The 17,937-nt window shown below is 45.8% G+C and overlaps 1 protein-coding gene across 10 annotated transcripts in view; it reads left to right on the plus strand.

Annotated features, from left to right (window-relative positions):
- LOC142582481 (protein capicua homolog) overlaps nucleotides 1-17,937 on the plus strand; it is a 99,824-nt gene that overhangs the window by 41,648 nt on the left and 40,239 nt on the right. For all 10 annotated transcript variants that reach the window (XR_012828446.1, XM_075692253.1, XM_075692254.1 and 7 more), the window contains 5 exons: nucleotides 3,576-3,883; nucleotides 8,477-8,780; nucleotides 11,470-11,560; nucleotides 13,209-13,364; nucleotides 14,965-15,029. Coding sequence is in view for 9 of the 10 variants with exons in the window: in XM_075692253.1 (XP_075548368.1) it covers nucleotides 3,576-3,883; nucleotides 8,477-8,780; nucleotides 11,470-11,560; nucleotides 13,209-13,364; nucleotides 14,965-15,029 (924 nt within the window). In the remaining variant the exon portion in view is untranslated. The remainder of the gene's footprint in view (nucleotides 1-3,575; nucleotides 3,884-8,476; nucleotides 8,781-11,469; nucleotides 11,561-13,208; nucleotides 13,365-14,964; nucleotides 15,030-17,937) is intronic.

A 17,937-nucleotide genomic window follows, 5' to 3' on the forward strand; every position in this document is an offset into this window, starting at 1 on the left:
AAGGTTCACTTGAAATTCTTTGCTTTCGGGGAATCTGAATGCATCCACTGTTTAGTTTGCTCTTTTGTTTCTTCAGTTTCAAAGGGACCCATGTCTCGTCCCCGGTGACTATATTCTTCAAAAAATCTTCTTCAACATGGTAGCACTGGAGAAATGTTAAGGCTGCACCAATTCATTGTGTTTTGTGATGGTGGGTCAGCACGTTTTGGACCTACCTCATGCAGAGTCTGCATTACTGGACTCTCTCATTATGATGGTATAGAGAGCTGACAGTGAAATTTTGGAAAACGAATCACTCAACACAGAAATTGAGGACCGATGATTTTCTCGAATCGCCTGATCTACTCGCTGAACAAGATAATCGGTTAACACTCGCTTCCTTCCCTGTCCACCTGCATCATGAACGTCTGTGCATCCTGCTTCAAAGTCCCTGCGACATTACTGCACTTTACTGTCACCTATGAAAGTTTACGCATTAAAAGAAAGTCATTTGTCGATGAATTTCGGCTGAATTGCAACCATCAGCATGCAGAATGACTGCACGGACTTCACACTTATTGGGAGACTCTATTGTTTGAGGCATGTTTACATGCTCACTGCACACTCAGAATTGACAACTGCAACTTCACACGATCTATGAGCATACTTCGGTCAAGGTGCAACACATCTGCACACAGCATTATCGGAATTTCACTTGTTTTCATTTCACGAATGATCGTACCTTGAAAAAAAAAAAGGAATAACCTTCATAGTTGGTGATGAAATAATCGGGAGATGCAGATGAAGGCGTGCATTTTGCGCCACTGCAACACTGAAGAGAGCGATGGAGCCTTGGTCACCACAAGCACTTTTCAATCTCATAAAATCCAAAATAGTGAGATTTTACTGTATACATAGGCATATATAGGAGTCCAATAAGCTGTCATAGCTATTGCAACTGTACGAAGCATAGCTTGCACCTGTACTTTAGATTCACAAAGTACTGCAAGGTCTTTCCCTCTCTCTCTCTCTTTCTTTTTTTTAAGCGTGAAAGTGGTCTCTTACAAGCTCCACTAAAAGTCTGTTCCATGGACGTATGTCACGGAATCCGCGAGATGATGATACTTTACCATTTTGTGCTAGGAAAGTAGGCATAGAAAGGTTTGCTTTATGGAAGGTGTTCTTGGTGATGTATATATTGTGACACGCTGACGAAGATGATGTTGTCAGCTTGGTCAGAAGAAGACGGCACTCTGATCTTCACGCGCTGTCTACCATCTGGTCAGCTGCTACGATTATCGTAAATATCCTATAAATATTTGCTGACTGTTTTTAACCCCGTAACATTTTTGGTGGAGGTAGTGGGATCATTATCAAGACGGATTTATGCAGCGGGCGTTCCGTGGCTGCATCTACAATGCCAGCACAAGGCGAGGAGGCTTCAGGGCCATCGGCACCCACACCCACCGTCATTCTAGCACAACCCCGCGACCCAGGAACCTTTTCTGGCACCGACGACACTGATGTTGAGGACTGACTTCAACTATATGAGCGGGTGAGCTCCAGAAACCACTGGGATCAGACCATCATGCTCGCTAATTTGATATTTTATCTCGCGGGCACGGCACGCATCTGGTTTCAGACCCATGAAGAGGAACTTACCAGCTGGGACATTTGTAAACACAAGCTCAAGGATTTGTTTGGCAAGCCTGTTGGACGTCAGTGCACCGCCCAAAAAGACCTCGCTTTGCGTGTCCAGACGTATGCTGAATCTTACCTCACGTACATCTAGGACGTGCTCGCTCTGTGCTGCAAAGTGGATCGGAAGATGTCCGAACCTGATAAAGTTGCACATGTCATTAAGGGCATAGCAGATGATGCCTTCCACCTCCTTGTGTTCAAGAATTCTTCCACTGTGCAAGCCATTATTACCGAATGCCGGCGGTTTGAAGAAGTCAAGAGTCGCCGCATTGCCCAGCCATTACCCCGCCTTCCCAACACGGCTGCTACGTCCTCCTGCGAAGACCTCCGCAGTCTGCCTACGGCTAATCGCTCTGATGACATCCTACATATCAACCGACGTGAAATAGAAGCCGCATCTCCTGTCACAACCCCAACCCATGGCCCCGATAATTGCCAGGCGACCTTCTCGTTGATCTAGTCCATCGTGTGCCAAGAATTGGCCAATGTTGGCTTGACCAACGTCTGCTCAGTTAATTGACCTGACTAGACCCCGTCCAGCGCTGTCATACGAACCCACAGCCTGTATGTCCCAACGCGGTATCGCAATCCAGCCGTATGGCGCACTCCAGACGACAAACCTATATGCTGCACTTGTGGCCGTATCGGCCATATTTCACCTCACTGCCGGTCTTCGTGGATTTCGACCCCCTGGCCCTAACTCCCATCCCACGGCCCTCATGCTGCTCCTCGGTTCCCCCCGCAAACGCACCCAGTACATTCTGGCGACACTTCTCTGCCTACCTGCTCTAGCCGCTCTTGTTCACCACATCGCTGCTTCTCCCGATCGCCCCCATCTCGTCGATCACCGTCCCCTAGCTCCTTCCGTAAAACTAAGGTGATCCCCAACCACGATCACAGCTCGGTGGTGCTGCGGCAGCTCACATAATTTTCACTTGTCTGTTTATCTTGGAAGATGTGTGTGGGCACTGCACTTGATGCCACCTTAGCCCTAACTACGCAGTCTCACCACATGCGCACTCACCGTTGCGCTGGATATAGCTATAACACCAGGTAGCCTCCAAGGGCCGTATTCTGAAACATTCACCTTCTGCGAAACTATCACCTTGGCCACGCCTCCGCCAACGGCGCGCGCGGATTGGCTGTTTTAGGAAAACCGGAAAATAAACAGTGCAGCCTTGTAGTTCCGGCCTACGTCATTTTAATGTCATGGCGACGATGGATGCTCTCGACATGTGTTGAATAGACAAACATCTCTTGACGTTCGGTTGGTGGTGGAGTGTAGTAGATATGAGAGACGGTTGTTTATAGTAGTCTTTTCGGTGGCGTCTTACGCACATTGTTTTGCGGCAATATTTGTTGATTCATTTAAAATAAAACATTTCAAACTTCCTTCTTCAATTTATTTTACCTAAAGTGGCTGTAGCCAACCGTAGTCCAGTGCGCAGAACCCATACTGCAGCCACTACACTTGAAAACAACGCACCCGAGCCGCTCTGCACTCGCACGGTGTGCTCTCCCATGCGATGTGAAGTGTTCTAGAGCGCTTGTTGGTAGTGCACACTGACGTCATGGGTAAGCAGTCGCTTGATTTACTGAACCTGACTATCGCAGTAGCGAACTATCGCGGAGGGCGAACATTTCAGAATATGGCTCCAGGGTTTTGTTTACGCTGCGCAGCAACACAGGCCTCGGATGCTTATTGCTGTAATTGCTTCACTCTTCGTACAAAACTGTTATTAATAAAAGGCTGTGTACATTTATGGACTTGTATTTGTGAATGCGCAACAAAGCTGCCATTTAGAATACCTAGGATACAGATTTTGCTTTCGTGTTATGACCAATTCCTCTAAAAGAGGAATTGACCAATTTTCTTCTTGGGCTCGTCATCCTAGGTGATGGTGATCCAGTCATTGACCTGCAATGCAAAGAAAGGGTGGTCGAGAGTGATTCAGAAGGGGGAACCTCTGACGCTTCACCCCGCCTTTCGCCTGTGGGAGCTGGGGCACCATTGGCCGAGGGCACCCACAGGCCGACACCCATCATGAGGGAGCCCATGTCCCTGTTGGAGGCTACGCCACTGGCTGCTCCTCGTCCTCTGGGCGCTGCGGCCACAGCCTTTCACCCGACAGGCGCTGTCTTCAAGGGTGTGCAGTCTCCAAGCAAACGCAACTTGGCACTAGAAGAGAGGCATCGTGAATCTGTAAGCATCTGTTGGCGTAGCCACAGTCTCGTCTCACACATCTACAGTGTCGTTTTAGCTGCATTGAAGTGCGCAAGTGCTAATGGTCCATTGTGGGTGGTACCTCGTTGCTGTTCAGCCTTATTGAAAATTACATGCGCTGAATATTGTCTTCTAAGCCACAGATGGTGTATGTTTTGAAGGGCTGCTCAAAACCTCAATACCTGCCTTTGTCTTGCTTACGGCGCAGTATCGTGACAGCTAGCAATAAAAGATTAAAAAAGTGCTCCTTAATTAGATTTATTGGCAATTCGAATAATTTCTGCACAACGTTCTGTGTTTTAGCAGATTGAAGTACCATATTTAATCTAATGTAATGCGAGGGCCTACTTTCCACACATGCGAAACAAGAACATAAAAAAACCACGAATTAATGCGAGATGAACAGAAGAAATTGTACCTTTATTCAAGTAATCACAATTCGGAAACAAGTTCTCTTCACTTACCGTCGTCGTCTGAGGTGGAGACAGCTTTCCTTGGGTGCTATTCTTGGGTGATCCCTTCCGTAGACAGTTCTTCCACAAAATTTTGCATGACTCGGCACCAAAAGCGTTTTTGATGCTGCGCCAAGCTTGTTATCAGTGCCAAGAGCACTATCATCTGTATGCTTCGAGGGGTTGGCTGCTGGTACAAGCAGAGCCTCGCAAAAGCAAAACTATCTCCATAAATGATCGCACAAGAAATAAATTGCTTTTAAAGAGGCCACACAGCCATTTCATTTGGCAATGGTACCAGGCAATTACGAGGTCCACAGAGCCCTTGCGACCAGCCTTGCATTTAAAGAGGGTCTCCCGCTGGTCCTGCCATCCATGAATTGCTGACATCAAGCTGCCAGCTACGGCGGAGTTTCCTCCTTCTTGGCTATCAAAATTGCTCATCTCTCAAAGCAGGCATAATATCAAATGCGCTATGTGCCACAAATAAGCAGAGTTGATTTGTGAAAGACCACAGGGTACTGCAGCACCATAACCTTAAAGGGACCCTGAAACGCGTTTGACGATTTTCTACAAACGTACTGAGTCGTTAGAGTATGTCCTTCTGAACATTAATTGACACATCTAAGTGCTCTGCGTAAAGTGTGTAATTTGTTATAAGGTTTTGAAAATGCACATCGCTGCCGATCGCAGCGCACTGCTCGGCGGAATTTTAAGCCGCCCCTACCCATATGACCGAAATCACCCATATGACGTCAGTGGGGCGAGCTATCCGATTGGCTGACCAGGGCGCGTGATCGATAATTTTTCCAACTTTATGGTAAACAAATGATCTTCGTAATAGGTGGAATGTTAGTTCATTTGTTTTTATAAAAAGAAAGTAGCATAAAGAGAATGCACAAGAACAATTTTTCAGTACACTTAAGCACTTCCGGCACACAGCAAGTGTCGTCTGCTTGTGTTACAACCTACTCCATTTTGACGAGAGCTCCGCGGTCAGAGTTGGTCTCAGTCTTTTCGCGAGCACTATGATTCGACTTCGTTGCCTTGTGGATTGCAAACGTAGCGACTGGCAATATGTCAAGCTGCGAATCGTGTCCCTCTGCAAGGCAGCGTACGAGCGAACTGGCTGCTGCGCATCGGACTGTCACTATACGATCGGCGCCAGGATTTGCGCGTTTGTGGCTGTCACTTTACACCGGAAGATTACTAACGCAATAGCGTTTCGCGAGTCCCGTATTAGGGCAAACATAAGCGCAAGGGGACAGGGTCTGGCCGCTTGACTGTGCCGTAACGGGATGAGCCGAGATGAGCAGAAGGGCAAATGTGAATGGTCTGCACGGTGCAGCCACCTGGTGGCATAGAGCTCAACCGTACACAGTAGCAGCAACGAAGCATATTCTTCTTTGCTGCTGGTGCGTATATTTTGCAGGAGTGTAATCATCAACACATTGTTTTTATAAATGTTTAAAATGTTTTACACTTGGTTAGAGCAATATTAGCGCTTTGTTTGGCTGGTTAAGCGCTGCGCCAACAAGTGTCTGGACCGTGCAGACCGATCAGGCCGCTCACGTACGTCTACGCCAAAGTTCCTTCATCAGCTTGAGTTTATGCCTCCAGTCATTTGCCGAAATGACCAGCTTGCCTGTGGTTAACGGAATACCAGACACGTTCGGCGCTACGACAGAATGCTCGCAACGCACGCTGCTTCGATAGCTCTCGCTTCGGGTCGACAGCCAAGCGGCTAGCGGAGAAGTTTCGCGCAGGCGGGGGCGGGCTCCAAAACAACCGGAAGTGGACGATGTGACGTCGCATCGTGACGCAGGACCAGTGAAGGCGGAGATTAGCCCCGCTCGCTCGGCGAACGAGTTGAGGAGGAAAAGCGTGGCTGGGGAGGAGGGTAACTTCTAATCGCTTGTAGCTCCATTAATACGTAACGCTTCACTTAAATTGTGGTGCGAATGTTCTGCTTAAGCTGTACCCTACGCGTCTACAAAATTTGTCCGAACCGTTTCAGGGGCCCTTTAACACCACTCACAAGTACAACGAAAATGGCATTGATTTCAACAATAAAAAAATTTTGACTGCGGTTGACTTTTCTATGGATTGGATAGAGACGTAAAGGTACAGGTTGCCAACGCAACTCTAAAAATTGTGGAATTTAAAATATTTTTTTTAGAGGTGCTAATTCTGCCGTTATTCGAATGTGACACAAGGGTCGAGTTGAAGCAACGTAAATCATGCAAGAAACTCGCGTTACAATCAAAGGAATACGGTAAGCTCATATACATGCAGTCAGCAGTATAGTCGACATTAACAGCCAGTATTTGTCCAATTGCTTTCATTGCAGTTGTCTGCAGTGCATTGAATACTGTATATGCATATAGATGGCTGTAACAGCCACGCGTCTGCAATTGTCGCATCCACAGCTTTAGACATATGGTCCCAAAATATTTTGGTGACTTCATTTCCGTTTGAGACATCGTTAACGCAGTAGGTGAACAGAACTCCTTTGTAGAAAACAGTGATGCAATCTAGCCATGTCGAGAGTATTTTGAAGGTAGGTGCATCCTTAAAATCCTCGACCTTCCAAGCCCTTTCCTGTATTGCTATTTATGTCAGTTTGTATGGTTCTGTGAGGGGGTTTAATTTTGTGAGGACAAACAAATGAACGTTGGCAAAAAAAGCACGGTCTTCCTTCGGGTAAAAAAGAAAAAAAAAATTTTCCCAGAGTAATACCGTAGTTACATGACTGTAAGTCAACTCGAATGTACGTCGACACCCCCCCCCCCCCATATTGCGTGTGACAGGAAAAAAAAAAAGAGCATTCCCGAAGGCGCATTCCATAACGAAAATTTATTAGTAGCTGGCATGGTCACTGGACTGCTCGTCTTCACTTGTGCCATCGTCCTCACTAGTGCTGCCATCGTCATCGCTGCTACAGTCCCACAGCGCGTCTTCATCCAGCAAAATCCTACATTTGGCAAACGACCGCACTACGACATCTTGTGGAACAGCAGCCCACCCTGAATTCGCCCAACCACATGCAGCTGTCAGGGAAGCTCTTTTGACAGGTCCGGTTGGCATAAGTTCGCGGTCTTCTGCCGCCAGCCACTCATACTCATGGCGGAGCAGGTCCTTAAAAGGCAAAGATCTGGGCTTGTTTCATGACCATGTTGCACTTCACTGGCAGGGACCGATCACGCATTTCAGCGACGTACGCTGCAAGCTTGACCTACAGCTCCGGAAAGCATCCCGATTTCGGCCCGTGTGAAATTCTTGCCGTCAATTCTTGCTTGTCGTCACAGGTGAAAATTTTGCTAGGCTGCAGTCGCCACTCTCGCACCACCCATTCAGTAACATTGAACTTGCAGTCCCCTCCGCAGTGATTTGTTTCTTCGTCATAAAGGATGACAGCCCTCTTGAATGCTGCTGTGAACGAGCGCTGAATGTTTAGTGGGCCTGGAGCAGTCATGACGACTGAGGAAGCATGGAAGTATCACGTAGCCGGCAGTCGAGTCGTGCACGTCAAACTAAGAGTTACGGGGAAAGAGAAACACATGAGCAGTGTCTGCTCTTCCATGAACTATTGATACTCCCTGCAAGCGCCACCGTTCTGGGGGTGCTGCCGCGACTGGAATAGTGGCACTTCCATCAACTATCGACACCACCCATGAGTGTTGTGTGTGCTATAGAACTCTAAAAAAAATGTTGAAAAATCCTTCCGAAGAGCGAACAAATGCACGGGGTAGCGAAAACTACTGTTTGCGATAGAGCAAACATAAGATCATAACTACGTTGTAGTTCCTCTGATATCTTGTTGGTCTCGCTTTTTTGTCGGTGCCATGTTTTGGTTTCGATTGTAAGTCATTTTGTAAGTCAAATTTTAAAGAATAGGTCGACTTACAATTGTGTAAATATGGTAGCCTATTCTAGCTTTAAAAGAAAGCATGGAAGAACAGTGTCAATATTATACACAAGTCCTTACAACAGTCAAAACTTTCTGTGCATGTGGCCAAAGCCATTTTGAAAAGTTTTATTCGTGCATTCCTGATTGGCCATCAAGCTTAATGCATCATATCGAAGCCATCGTCTACAAACAAAACTGCTTCCACCACAGGTTTCTCCATTGCGACCGATAGCATCCAAGCCTCCCGCAGGCATGGAGACCATGCGGCATGCACTGCTAGTTCCACCCACCTCCACAACGGGTGCGCAGTATGCCATTTTGAGCCCACCATTGAGCCGGACTGAGGGTGGCGCTGACCTGGCAGGACTTGTGCTGCGGGGCCCATCCTTCAATGCTAGCTCACCCAAAGGGCCCAGCAACATTCTGAGGCCCGTGCAGTTGCCTACTGCCGCCACACAAGTCCAGTACCTGCTTCCCTCCTTTACTGTCCAGCCTGGATCTGTAGGGGTCAAAGGTCAGTGAGAGATTTTTCTTTTTTCTAAACAGCGGTAGCCATTGTGTATTCTTAAACCGCTTGCATATGTCGTAATTTTTGCCTGTGAAAGGGCAGCTCGCCTCCTTGTGCTTTTGCAATGCAATGTTTAATTTGTATCGACCTCCACTGCTGCCGAACTCGCTTTAAAAGTCCTTTTAAAGAATGTTCCCTCTACAGCGCCTTACAGCTTCTAATGTAGTCTCATAACAATAATTCGAACTCAAAGGGGTTTGAAATATTGTTCAAATTAAAAGAAGGACTTGTTCTTGAAGTATTCGTGCACCGTTCGTGCACGAATACTTCAAGAACAACCGCTATATTTCACGACTCGCACCGTTCGTGCATTGTGCACCGTTCGTGCACAATGCACGAACGGTGCGAGTCGTGAAATATAGCGGTGCGTAAGCACACAGCGAGTGATGTGCATGAAACTGCCCATGCTGGCCAAAACTGGCTTCCCGATAACTGCAGAAAACAAAACCTCAGGGAGTGTGGAGGCGGGTGTGCCTCACCGGTGGGGAGGCGGGTGCGCATGAAGACCGTCGTAGGTGAGGGAGTTGAGACGGAGGGTGAGGGGAGCGTAGTTGCAAGGAGGGGCAAGAGTGAAGTGGATTTGCTTTCCCGCCAGCTTCATGGATGGTGCTAATTAGGTACCTCTGCCACCTAAAACTTCCACCGAAGCAGCGGAGTTGCTGAAGTCGGACTGGGCCTCAACGCTGCTTCCCTCTGCGTGCTCGCATGCTTTTCCTTCGTCTGCCAACAGATCGGCGGTGTGTTTACGGTCTTCATCCTGCGTTCTTAACGCGTCATGTCTTATCAAGATAACGAAATTGTTGCCACTGATCATAATCGTGTTGGTGTAGTCACTTCTGTTGCGGGGTCACTGCGTTCAAAATACAAGTAGAACAAGGTACTTAAAGCTAAACATTTCGACAGAATTACCTGTCTGGTTGGTAAATTGATCAGGACTTTCAGACTACTGCAACCAAATAAGTGAATTTTATTAGCCTGACGTTTTGGAGCCCATTCGGCTCCTTCTTCAAGGGGTATTCTTCGAGGGTGGCGGTGTGCAGCTTTTAACGGGTCTTTTGTAAAAAGGAGGGGCGAGTATGGTAGGTAGGGAGACACTTGACAGACGGGAAGGGGGAGGGGCGGCGAAAGGGTGGGATGGCTGCAGCGGTGCTGGTCGGCTGGGATGACCGATGCTGGGGGAGCTTAACCCACGAGAGTGCCATTGATGGTAGGCGATGGGAGTGAGGGTGGGGGGGGGGTGCACAGGGGAGTGCAGACGTTTTGGTGTTGGTGACCTCGAGCAGGGATCAACCTGGCTGGGCGTCCCATGGCCTTGTCGACTGGATGTCGACAGGGCCATGGATATACACAGAGGGTAAGTTGCCCTTCACGTGGTTTATGTTACCCCCCGTATTCTGAAGTTGTCATGACTCCAGTCGGAGCCTTTTCGCGAATTTGTCTCTGTTTGGGTTTCTTAGAAAGCAATTTTGTGGTCAGCGTCTTCAGGATGTCTGGCGACAGCGCGGCGTATTCGGTTGAATGTTCTGACGTCATTCTCGTGTTGTCTGATTCTTTCTTTTAGATTTTTGGTTTCCCCGATCTACGACGCTGGACAGTCAGCACAGCTGATTTTGTAGACGACGCCTAGAGGTTATTATTTTGGTGGACAATCTTTTGATTTAGTGAGGAGGATATAGAAAGTATCTATCGATTTGTACGCAACTTTGAGGCCTTCATTTTTCACTATTCATCTGAGAGCTTCACTGGTACATTTGATGTATGGGACGAACACTCGTTTCCAGAGTAGGGGAGAAGTCAACGGTTGAAGGTCCCATTGTTTCTCCTTTTTTATTGTTGGATTGTTTTTCAAGTGAAGTCTGTGTAGCCATTCCTTTTAAGTTTGTTTAGAACCATTCTCTTTTCTTTCTTTTGACCTCATTCTGATGAGCAGTAAGTTTGGGTTCTTTTGAATGAAGAATTTACTACAGAAGCCTTGTGGTTTGCCGATGGTTGGATTCGAAGTGAAGGTAGTGGGGGGCCCGTGTGGGGTTGTTTGCGGTAGACTGAAAATTTTAGAATGCCATCTGTTTATGTAACTTGTACATCTAAGAATGGGAACAATCCATTCTGTTCGCACTCATATGTGAACTGTATATCCGTGTCTATGGAATTTAAGTGTGTCTGCAGGTTTTCGACTTGCCCCGTCTTCACGATGCAGAAGTAATCATCCACGTATCTGAGGAAAGCTTTTGGTTTCGGGGAAAAGGTACTCTGAGCTCTTTCTTCAATATTCTCCATGGTCAAGTTAGCCATGGCGACAGAAATTGAGGCCCCCATGGGAGTTCCTTTAACCTGCCTGTAATAGCTGCCTCTGAGGATGAAGTAGGTATTTGACAGGTACAGTTTGAGGAGGTGGCAGATCTCGTCGGGTGCCTCGGTTCAAATAAACCGGAAGTGCGAATTGAGCATGTTCAAATTAACAAGATTCAACTGTATAACGGAAATTTTTAGCACGGCCTGGTGAGAGGCTCATTAAAAAAAAATGACTTTTTTCATTTCTATGTGAACAAATATTTGATTTTGTTTCAGTGGCTTTGTAGTGCTCTAACACTGTGGACTTCATTTCTAAGTCTTAAACACCTATATCATGTTGTAGGAGTGCTGCAGATGGCCATACCATCTGGAAGTATCCAACTTGGCACACCCAATACAACTGTCGGCAAGGTCTTGGCATCGCCTCCAATTGTGTAAGTTACTTGTCTAATACCTGCTGTGTGTCATGCTATGTATTCATCTTTGTTTAGCACATACAGTCAATTTTTCTGACTCTTTAGAACGGCTGCAAAACCGTCCAGAAAAAACTGGCAGTCCAAAAAAATGAATGCATGCCTTTTACTGCCCCCAAGGGCTCAAATCTTCACAAGCATCTCTGAAATAGCTGTGAAAGCCTGCCAACACATTTATTAAACGTATCTGTACATGTGCTGGGGTAGGAGATGATGGGTGCACGCACGTGTAATTAATGAATATACATACTGTGTCCCATGACAATTGCCCCTTCCCATTCTTAGTATGTTTCACCGCAATAATTTGTGTATGCTTCACCACGTAACATTTCTGTATTAAGGCGAAGCTGACTTTTGAGATCTGGCATTATGCAATGCGTCACACTTTGAAGCCGTTGGTGAGGATTACAAAGGCAGAGTTGGCGCCGTTGCTAACAGCAGCGAATTGTTTTAATGAGAAAAAAAAAGCGGCATTGAAGAGCAAGAAGCTTGATAGTGAGTCTCGAAGTAGCCAGGTGTTGTCGCGGCGGTGCCTACAGCTGTCTGCGGACCTGCGTGTGGGAGCACTGGTTTGAGGTGACCAGATAATCAAGATGGCTTCGATTAATGCCGTTTTTCGCAAAAAGTCAGGAAAATTGTATGTAAAATGCTTTTTGCGTCCAAATTTTCAGACGTTCTTATTAGGGGTGTGCGAATATAAAAATTTTTGAATACGAATTGGATATGAAAGCTTAGCTTCGAATATCAAATCGAATAATAATATGCACATGCATTTATTAGCAAGCAGGTATAATTTGTTATCTTGGAACATTGCAATTGCATTGTCAATCTTCAAAAGCTAGACTAGTAAGCCATTATACTAAAGCATTGTGTATTTAGCTCATGTTACCTTGGAAATGTAGTAATTCCCACTAGCTGTCCTTGCCAGCCTGTACCTTGTTATACTGATCGAATTCCCGCAAACTCCAAGGCATTTGACCCTGTGCCAGTCGTCACTCATCACACTTGCCGTCAAACAATAAGCTCAATATTGAGGGGTGACACTGCAAACAAAATAATAAATAAATAAATAAATAAATAAAAACACTTGCTGTCCACAAACCCGTGCTCCTTGCTACTGAAAGGCTGGCTTTTCTGCAAAGTTTAGACGTTTAGTGGCTAAGTTTGTTTTGCAGGTAAAATTTTGCTAGCAGCACGAAGTCACGAAATTGAGCACAAAATTGCCCAAATATTCTTACATTAGATAAAAGCAAATGCTAAGAACATTGTTTGCTCCTACATAGCCAGCAATATATTATATTGAATTTGAATATTCGTATTCAACTGAATATTTAAACATATTCAAATATCTATTTTGCAAATCAAATGCAAATAGTAAAAATAGAATATTCAATAATATTTGAACTTCTTGAATATTTGCACACCTCTAGTTCCTGTACATTGAATTATCGGGCATGTCGGAAACATCGGGCATCCAGAAAATTGGTCGTTGGCTGTATTTGTACAATTTTCAGCATGCCAACTTTTGGTTGTCATTGCTTCTGAAAGCTTCCTGAATTGTTTCGTTGCGGCACTCCTTTCTTTCTTCTTTGTGTGTAAACGCATGCAGGGTGTCATCACCGCATAGCCCATCACTACAAAGTGTCATCGTGGACGCTGCTAGCACCTTGCAGCCCCCACAGATACAACTGACTCCTGCTGAGCCGTCATCCATGCCTCGGATGCAGGCATCTCCGAGTGCCCAGTGCCTCATTCTGCCTGAAAGGTGAATGTCACTGTTCACCTACTACAAAAGGGTGCTAATTTGGGCTAGCTCATAGAGATTGTACTTAGTACAGTACAATACAGTGCAATATTCAGTTTATCCACCAGATAGCATTGGATAGCTACCTGGGCTGAAAGCTATGTAGACATAGCAGTGCCAGATATGGGACAAATGGAAGGCATGAACAAAGTGCTGACTGTCATCCTAGCTTTATTGCACATAAAGGAACATATGAATGTGCCAGAATAAAGAGGTGAGCAGGAAATAACCAAGCAAAATAGCAAGCAATATTTAGTTTGAATTAGTATTTTGTTGGTTGTTTGCTTTTATTGTTTGCTTTCCAGTACCTTTATTTAGTATCTTAACCCTTTGAGGGTCAATGACTTAAATATATGGCGCCGCGAACAAGTCTGAAAACGGTCGATGCCGTATATTTACGGCACCGCCTGTACGTTTAAAAAGCGCGCCAATTTCGTAACTTTTTCTTTTCTGTCATGTGCTGCCACTATGTGGGAATACAGGGAATTTTTTTCGTGCGCCTCCCTCTCTCGGTTGTCGTTGATGCTGCTGCCCGAAGATATGACGTGAATGGGCCATGCATCCATGAATGGAAACTGTTATTACGAAGATTTCAGCATTGTTGCATGCAGTTATTTGTGCGGGCTATGTGCGCAGCTTTTCTTTGCAAGATGGTGTAACTGGGGGTGCGGGTTATATGCGGAGGCGAGTTATACATGGGAAAATAAGGTACATAACACAAACAAAAAGATTGCTGTCAGCTGGGATATTCACTTGATGAGTCAAGGCCTGAGATGTGTGGCAGAGTTATGCGGAAAATGGAGGCAAATAGCGAAAGTACGAAGGAGCAGAGAAATTTACATGCTTTCTTCCCATAGCAATTCTCTCTTTCAACACAGAAAGTCCTTAGAATTGCTAAAGTAGGGCCATTTATTGTTGAACACTACCACCACCTCCTCTCCTGTGAATTTATTTTATTGATGGCTGTAATCATGTGACAGCAACTGCAATGTTAAATAGCCACACATTCTTTGTACTCGGTAGCATGCATGCAGGTCAGCCTGATGGAGCAATCAGTCCAGAGCATTCAATAGGATAATATGGCGAAAAGGGTGCTGTGCATTCTTAGAGAAGCAACAATACAGTAGACCAAGCTTATTGTCACCCACGGTAGCCCAATAGCTATGGTATGGCACTGCTGAGCTTGAGCTTACGGATTCAATCACTGCTGCAGTGGCTGCATTTCGATGAGGCCAAATGCAAAATTGCCTGTGGGCTTAGACCCCGGGTGGCCAAAATTAATCATTAGTCCCCCACTATATGGCATGTCTCATGATCAGATTGTGGTTCTGCCAGGTAAAACCCCAGGATTTAGGTAATTTTTAGGCTTGTTCTGTGTAGAATACAGTGAAGTGCAGAGTGGAGAAAGAACAATGCAGAGTTTGTGAAAGGGGCAAGAAGGTGATACTTGCTGCTGACGTTTTGAGAGAAGAAAATGTGGAGGGGATGCTAATTTAGTTATAAATTCACTGTGCTGTAAATTCATACAGGACTGTTGCATTTTTTCCCCCTTTTCTACTAGGTGCAACAATTCACCATCTGCTTCTCCTAATCCTCCAAAGATCCGGTGTGTCATTCCATCCAAAGGTACGGACCTTTTCTGCTCTGTGGTGTGTGAAGTCCATAAAAAGACTGATGTTTCCTTTCGGCACAATGTGTAGCATTCTGATGGTGCACTCTTACTGGCATGTCACTATACTGGTGCACAACATTCCATGGCACTGAACGAAAATCTGCAGAGGGAAAGTGCACACATGTGAATACTCCTGCGCATTGTCTTGCGATCTCGTTTTCATTTGTTTTTGTTGGTTCTGTTACGGTAATTTTTAGGGCTGGGCATCAGCTGAGATTTTTAGTTCAGTTAACTAGAACCAGTTTATTATTACATTAACTAATTCATTGGATTTGTGGATCTATGTCATGAGCTCAATAAATTAATAATTGGCAGTTCATGCGCATAAATGTTGAAGATAAAAACAAACTCTGCTACAGTGAAACCTCATTAATACATACTCAGCTGGGAATGATGTTTAGGTATGCACTAAACGATGTACAAATCAACCGCCAATGCCAGTTTAGAAGCTACTGACTGGCTAGAGAAGAACTACGTCACGATGTTCTCAAACGCATACACTCAGACAGGCTTTATTTATCAGTAGGCAGCAAAAAATCGTCGGTCTTCACTTGCTGTCGTTATGGCCTTGCTGCGACACCTTTGTACTCAGTAAGGCCGCAAGCGAGTTTGTCTGCAAGGCCCGCTTCTCTGCAAAAGCTCACATGATGCTCAAAGCGCATGCCGGGTCAGAAAAATAAGGGCTGTCCACTTCCACATCGTCGTTGTCGTCATCACTTTTGCTTGAAAACGGGCGAGGTGCGACGACAGCAATACTGTCGCTATTCGAGAATTCCGCAGATGGAACAACGTCGACGTCTTGATAACATAAACATGACAAGCTGCAGCAAAGCCCTTTGATCCCCACGGCAGCATTATGACCGCAAACAAACACACTGACAGAATGAAGAAAAAAAAATTTACGCAGGCACTTCTCAGGGAGTCGTCCAAGAATACGTAAGCATTGTGCCACTTTCTCATCGCCACGCAGCTCGGTGTCATTATCAATCTTAGGAAACTTGATCCGGCCAGCACAAACAAACGAGAGCGCTGCGGTGACACGAACTGGTGCGGACGGCAGCGCAAGGTGCATTGATAATGCAAGCAAAGTACTGCAGGTGGCAGTGTCCAGAGCGCTGATGATGTTCCGATCATTATAAGCCGTTATCGCTCATTAGCGCCTTATCGATCCATGTCGAACCTTTGTGATCCGTGAGCACAAACGTACACTGGCGGTGCCTGCGTATATGGCACAGCTGCCCGGATCATATCTTGAAAACTATCTGCGATGCGGACAGAGAGTGCAGACTGCTAATATACGCGTACTGTGTTTCCACCGCTGTGCGCTGAAGACAGACGCGTGGTCCCACATCTTGAGAGCAATCTGCGAAAGGGGCAGGGTTCGGCTTGTGCCAAGAGCTTTCTGAGTGTTGTGCTCTCGCTGCTTCGTTATCGCTGAAGCGACAGGCAGCATGAAGGTGCAGTCGCTTGCTGCTGCAGGCTTTATCTTGAAAGCGGTCGTCTTACGGGATGGACGGACGGACGGAAGGACATTTTTCTCATTGGGTCAGCATAGAAATGCCTACGTATCTAAAAAAAATTTGCTTTTGCGCAGTTACTACTTGAATTGGATTGGATCGGGTCCGACAGTGACTGCGAATTCGCACCCCTACCGACAGCTTCTTTTGCGTTAAAGGAAGCCAATCTCGAAGGCCATGCATTTGTGCACTGTAATTAGCAACAGCTGTATGAGCAGAAAGGACGTCATGGTGGCTATGCTTCAACGTCACTATCGCTAACAGCTGTCGTCCGGGTGTCGCAACATGAGAATCTAACGTCTGCGCACATGAGATTTTGCCAATCTTGTGCCTGTGTGTGTATAACAAGAAAGCAAACAGTATGCACTCACTGTTTGGTGGGCACTTAGCGACTTTGGCTTAAGTGGCCAGCCAATACATGGGGTTCAATGGGGGCTGGGTGAGAGAATCTTCACGACTACGTTTAAACCGCAATTTCACATTAAGCGGGGTACGTATTAACGAGGTTTGACTGTATTTGAATTGTTAGTTGGGTTTAATAGCATGTCAGACTTATTCAAGGGAAGAAGATTGTTAACATTCCCCAACAGCAGCGAGTTTCTTTGTGGAGTTGCTAACATTCGTTCCAGCTGCAGTGAAGAGACGTACATAGGGCATTGATGTTGCTGGGACATACATCGCTATCTTCATAATGATTGTTATGTTTGGTAGAAAGGAGCCCTGCTTTTGTCACTACTGCGAAGGATTCAGGTCTTCATCTGTGACTTTTATGGTATGACAAACCAACAAGGATCGCACATCTCATCACAGGACGCTCCACTCTATGTAGTGTTACTGGCTATTTTTTCAATGGCCATGCGCCAGCAGCTGCTGCAGATACTGGATTTTCCCTACGTTGGCATGAAGGGCAGCATGCATTAAGTGGCTTTTGTTACAAGAGAACCATAAGTGCCATCTTGGTTCAAGCTAAGCAGGGATGTTGGTGCCATTGCTTCCCAAATTTTGCTTACGTAACCTTAACTGGTAGAGAATTTTTTTGATTAATTAAAGCATCAATTAGCCGCCAAATTAAGTGGTCAGTTGCCCTGTTCCTCTACTTTTTCACAAATTTTCATTGCTTTCTCCCATCTGACTAATAGCTATACCCTTTAAAGTGGCCTTGAAACACTTTTTAAACATTGTATGAAAATGTTGCTGGTTTGTCATAGAGGCTGCTGAGAACATGTGAGCCAAATATTACTGTACAGTGAAACCTCGTTAAACCGTAGTTGGCTGGAGCTTGGAAAAAGTATGTACTAAACGGTAGTACTGCTTAACCGAAATTGCATGAGATCGCCCACTTACC

This window comes from Dermacentor variabilis, chromosome 5 (assembly GCF_050947875.1).
Source record: "Dermacentor variabilis isolate Ectoservices chromosome 5, ASM5094787v1, whole genome shotgun sequence".
Taxonomy (NCBI): Eukaryota; Metazoa; Arthropoda; class Arachnida; order Ixodida; family Ixodidae; genus Dermacentor; species Dermacentor variabilis.